This window comes from Physella acuta, unplaced genomic scaffold, assembly GCF_028476545.2.
Source record: "Physella acuta isolate Inbredline_101_S28 unplaced genomic scaffold, ASM2847654v3 ptg001537l, whole genome shotgun sequence".
Lineage (NCBI taxonomy): Eukaryota > Metazoa > Mollusca > Gastropoda > Physidae > Physella > Physella acuta.
The window spans coordinates 13,029-18,862 of record NW_026733052.1 but is presented as its reverse complement, the minus strand read 5'-3'; the positions used below and the strand labels follow the sequence as shown (position 1 = coordinate 18,862).

The window sequence follows — 5,834 nt, the reverse complement described above, 5'->3', positions numbered from 1 at the left end:
TCGGGAACCTTTGGAGGGGAATATTATTGGGGCATGACAACTGTACACAGCTAATTCACCTTTCTGCTATATGTAGCTTGAGCTCTCTTATATGAAGAGAGTTAACCAACCCCCTTGACTGAATCATTGCACCTCAATCGTGGCCATTGTTATTATTCTGGTTTGTTATAATTTTAATATCACGCGCTAGTAAATTTACAGCAGTACTAAATTAGTTTTTATTCAATGGTATTAAATACTTCAGTAAGTGTAATACTGAAAAATTAAAAATAAAATGTAAGTTTTTCAATATTTGCAATTTTTTAATACAATAATATATAAGAAAATATAGCTCAAGGTCATAATTAAATATCTATTAATACTGCTTAACACCCTAAAGTCAACAGTTAACAAAGTCAACAATTGTTTCACCATAATTAACCATTTAACATAAATATTTGCATCTGTGTTTCTTACTAGTGTCTAATAAATGTAACGTTTGTGTAACAATCTGCATAAATCAAGGTCATAATTAAATATATATAAATACTACTTAACACCCCAAAGTCAGCAGTTAACATAGTCAACCATTGTTTAACCATAAATAACCATTTAACATAAACATTTGCATCTGTGTTTCTCTCTAGTGTCAAATAAATGTGACGTTTGTGTAAGAATCTACATGGGGCCATTCGTTGCTAGCGTCCCACTTATGGGACGCTTGTTGTACACTTGATATAACGAAGTAGTAAAAAAAAAATTTTATTCTTAAATTTTTATCAGATAGAAATATGGTACTGCTACAAGTTTCAAATGTATTTTGCACTTAAAATGTTAATATTTTAGAAGATATGCATTTTCCTGTGCGCATGTTTTCTTTTTTCCGCCATTTTGACAAGTCCTGCAAATCCGGCACTATAACATTTTTCTAAGTTAATTTTTTTCACAAAACACACAAACGTTCAATAGTCTAACCATTTTCAAATACAATGAAACATAATTTGTGTTTTAACTAGTTTTTACTAAATTTTAGCAATTTTTTTTACAAGCGTCCCATAAGTGGGACGCTAGCAGAATATGGGTTAAAGGGGAGCCGGACCTAATTAGATGTTTGATTAACTACCTACTGTTAGAGCAGAAAAAAACGAGACCGCTTAAGGGAGATCAATCCTGTTTTTATTTTTATTTTTAATATATAAAAAATAAAATCGTCGATGGCTATAGGTTAGATCAGCGACCAATGGTGTGCCTGTGTGGTGTGTAATTGATCTAATGACGTCGATTCTTCTTACCTGTCAATAAAACGTGGCGTTAAAAAAGTATTTACAACACAGGTGAAAATAAAAACTAATAGAAGTAAAAAAAAAAAGTGGAAGAAAAACTATTGATCTTGGCTTGAGGCAGTCTACGGCACTTGACTTGGATCAAGTCACTTGACTTGGACTAAGTCACTTGACGGGAGTGTCAAGTCACTGAGCTAATGTGTCAAGTATCGGCTCGAGGGTGTCACTTATCTCGGCTACTTGTCACAGGTGACACCCAGGTGTAGCATTGCTCCAAGGTGGTCAAACGCCGCTGGTAGTGATACCTTTACACTGGTAGAAATACCTGTAGACAGGTAGATACACCTGTAGACAGGTACAAACACCTGTACACAGGTACAAACACCTGTACACAGATACAAACACCTGTAGACAGGTACAAACACATGTAGACAGGTACAAACACCTGTAGACAGGTTACACATGTACACAGGTTACAGCTGTAGACAGGTACAAACACCTGTAGACAGTTACAAACACCTGTAGACAGGTTAAAACTGTAGACAGGTACAAACACCTGTAGACAGGTACAAACACCTGTAGACAGGTACAAACACCTGTAGACAGGTTACACCTGTAGACAGGTACAAACACCTGTACACAGGTACAAACACCTGTAGACAGGTTACACCTGTAGACAGGTTACACCTGTAGACAGGTACAAACACCTGTACACAGGTACAAACACCTGTAGACAGGTACAAACACCTGTAGACAGGTACAAACACCTGTAGACAGGTACAAACAGCTGTAGACAGGTACAAACAGCTGTAGACAGGTACAAACAGCTGTAGACAGGTACAAACACCTGTAGACAGGTATAAATACCTGTAGACAGGTACAAACACCTGTAGACAGGTAAAAACAACTGTAGACAGGTATAAACACCTGTATTTAGGCACAGAAAATTATCAGAAGTATAAAAACCTGTCGATGTCAGGTAAATGTGTACGCCGGTGTCGGAGTCTATGCCAATTACTATTTTGTCTCATTAAGTTGATGTCATCATAAGTGCGATACTCGTCACAACACACACATATGAGATTTTATCAACCCAACCCAACCCGAGGGTTCAATCGTGACAAGTCCAACCAATTAAAATTTTAAAAAGCTTATTATTCCAATCATTAGTTGTCACTACCGTATTCTCGCTTAACCTTAGGTCACGTGAATAAAGATATCAGCTTGATATTTCCTTTTTTATAACGTCATACTCATATATTGTTTTAGGTATGTGTAACATTTAGTGCTGTAGATAGATTTAACTGCGTGGTAAGTTTTTATGTTATACGCGAGTCATACCTGCATATAATGTTTTACATCAGTAATTCCTTGAGCCATATCTTTATATAAAGCGTGTAATATCTACATATATAACGTATGGTTTTAACATTACAAACTTTTTCTGTTGCATGTAAATACAAATGTTGTATGCAATTCCCACGCTGTAATGCCCTTAAGTCTTTGACGTTGTAACTAGAATTTAAAAAAAAAAAGTATCAGCTTTAGTCACATAATACTAGGTGACCGAAATCACACTCCCAATGTGATGAGAGGTAAAAGGTTAAAGGTTAACACATTTATACCTGCTAGTGCGTGTTTGATGGGGTGGGGGTGTGGCACAAGGTGTCAAGATTTTGTTTCAAACGTAAGCGGCTTTTGTGGAGCTTTTAGCAGCCCTACGGCGTCTGTGTGTCCCGATGACAAATGATGGCCGTGCTTTGGGAAAACTCTGCACCTCCTGCACTGCCAGCCCCCCCCTCCCCCTTTATTCTCTCCCCCCCCCCCCCACCCCCAACCCCTCCATCTGTAAGGAGTTTTAACCTGATGTAATACGTATTTTTTTTTCTTTTTCAGGTTTTTATCAAGTTTATTTGTTCAGAGGACCCAAAAAGTGAAAGTAGAACCAAGAACATTTTTTTAAACAGACGTTTTGAATAGCTTGTTTGGATGATTGGATAGTTCGCATAAACTTCATCTCATGACACATGTCATTGGGCGACGGATGTCATTTTTGGCACGTCAGTTATATTCCACATTTTAGATTTTAAAAGTTGCAGGATATTTCAAGAGGCATCCTTTGTGTTCTAGATGTGCGCTGAAAGATTTTAAAAAATGGCGGGAGATGGTCATGAATCACACATCGCGTGATTAGGTACTGAGGTTCGAATCTTAGCGCCGGACGAGTCCATCTGACGATGACAGCCCCGGCTCACACCCCCCTGATGACAGTGGACCCGGCCACGGAAGAACACGTCATCTTCTACAACGTGTCGCTAACCCTCCGACAAAACATCTCCCTGGTCAACACCTCGCTATGGCCCCTCTACCAGCCCACCCTCCACCCCCACAACTTCACGTTCGAGGAGGTCACGGTACTCACTTCCGTTGGAAGATCACCTGTTCGACCTCAAATGGCCTTGAACATGCTGCAGACTGTAGTCAAAACCGTCGACGACTTTGTCATGCCGGCCGGCCTTGGCATTGGGATTTTATGCAGCATTCTACTCATCTTAACCTTCATGTGTACGCCGCTACGCGCAAGCGCGCTCAGCCACTATCTCACCGCGCTAGGCATCGCTGACCTGCTGTATCTGACCTTCTGCGCCGTCCACTGGACCTCGCAGAAAAGTTTCGACATCTACAACAAGATCGGCTCCTGCCAGATCACGACGTTCGGCCTCCTCTTGTCCAGATTTCTCGCCACCTGGTACCTCTTCGCCGCACACGCCGAGCGCCTGGTCATCCACTTCGGCTCCTGCCGTGCCAGAAAATGGTGCACGACCTTCCGAACTAAATGCTTCATCATCGGTATCTTCGTCTTCTCGCTGGTCGGCTTCTCGCATTACATCTGGGTCTACATCGTCTCGGAGCTGCGCGGGATGGTCCAATGCCACCTAATGGAAGAATCCATCAAGTTCATCATGCAGCTGGGCAAAATCGAGATCATCACCGCCTCGTTCTTACCGATGTTTCTCATCGTCGTCATCGACATCGCGCTCTGTTCCAGTGTCGTCGCCGCTTACGTCAAAACACTTTTCAACAACGCGAAAACACAGCGAGACAAATCCTGGAGAGGGGAATACAAACTCGCAGACACAGAACGCTCCAAATCTCCGTCGACAAGATCCGGCGATTCAAATCCTCCCCCTCCCAAGTTTGACATTTCCCTGGAGCGGACGCGCGCGACGGTACTGGTGGTTATAGCGGGGATTATTTTTATTTGTCTGGTGCTGCCCTCGTCGATATACCGCGCCAAGATTTCGTTTTCCATGGGTTCGAGACCCTCCATGGTGGAGATCCACGCGATGCAAATAGCTGAGGCCTGCGTCAAGTTCAACAGCATCTACAAACTTTTCCTGTACGTCGTCACGCTCAAATCCTTCCGCTACGGCCTTCTTCATCTTTTTAAAACGCCCTTTGAGCGGCGGGCGGTGGGCGAGCCTTTGCAGGAAACATCCGTATGACCTACATCCGTCTGACATTTGAACTGTGTTTTTATAATTAGCGGACGTCGCGTGTTGAGGACATACACATAAAAGTGATTCCAAAGATTTGCAGACTTTTTTTTGTCCAGAAACTCTGGCCAATTTGGCAAGTCTGTACACACTAGGTTGTTTTTTTTTTTTACCAGAAAGCGCTTGTATAAAGACAAGACAGACGTTATTTTCTTGTATCTTCAACATGTCATTTTGATTAACCCGTTATTCAGACCGGTATCATTGTATCAAGGTATCATGGTATCGTGGTACCCAAGTATCGTGTTATCGTGGTATCGTGGTATCGTGATATCGTGGTATCATGGTATCATGGTATCATGGTATCATGGTATTATGGTATTATGGTATCATGGTATTATTTTATCATGGGTATCATGGTATCGTGGTAGCATGGTATCGTGGTAGCATGGTATCGTGGTATCGTGGTATTATGGTATCATGGTATCATGGTATCGTGGTAGCATGGTAGCATGGTATCATGGTATCGTGGTATTATGGTATCATGGTATCATGTAAGCGCGGTAGCATGGCACCTTAGAAGCGACTGGTATCATGGTAGCTAGCCCAAATCGGTAGCCTTGCCTGTTTGTCGACCCTACACACCATGTAGCTTGTCATCACGGTAGCCTGATCAGCACGGTAGCCTTGTCAATAGGATAGCGTGGTCAGCGTGATAAAAATGGACAAGGTCTGGTCAGTATGGTAGCCTGGTCAGCATGGTATCCTGGTCAGCATGGTAGCATCAGTGTGATGTGGTACTTATACAGTGGCGTAGCTTTGGTATTGGTTGGCTTGCACGGCCCTGTTCTTGATACGACCCAAAATAATATGGCCCCGCCTTATCTTGAACCTATTGTAAACTGTGTAGAGATATTTTCTGAAGTCGAATTTTTTGAGTAAATTACGCACACACAAAAATCATGTTTGTTTATTGGTAAGAAATTAATTTCAAAATAATTTATTGTGTCGGAAAAAAGTCGTAAGAGCTAACTGTGATTAGAACAAAAAATAAAACGCGTTTTTGCTACCCTAC

The 5,834-nt window shown here is 41.6% G+C and overlaps 1 protein-coding gene across 1 annotated transcript; it reads left to right on the top strand.

The window, feature by feature from the left end:
• Positions 1-3,478: 3,478 nt before the first annotated feature.
• On the top strand, positions 3,479-4,804 carry LOC131928742 (uncharacterized). Its single transcript, XM_059284855.1, has one exon. It carries the CDS (start codon positions 3,500-3,502, stop codon positions 4,766-4,768), a length of 1,269 nt encoding a protein of 422 aa, XP_059140838.1. The 5' UTR covers positions 3,479-3,499; the 3' UTR covers positions 4,769-4,804.
• Positions 4,805-5,834: the final 1,030 nt, after the last annotated feature.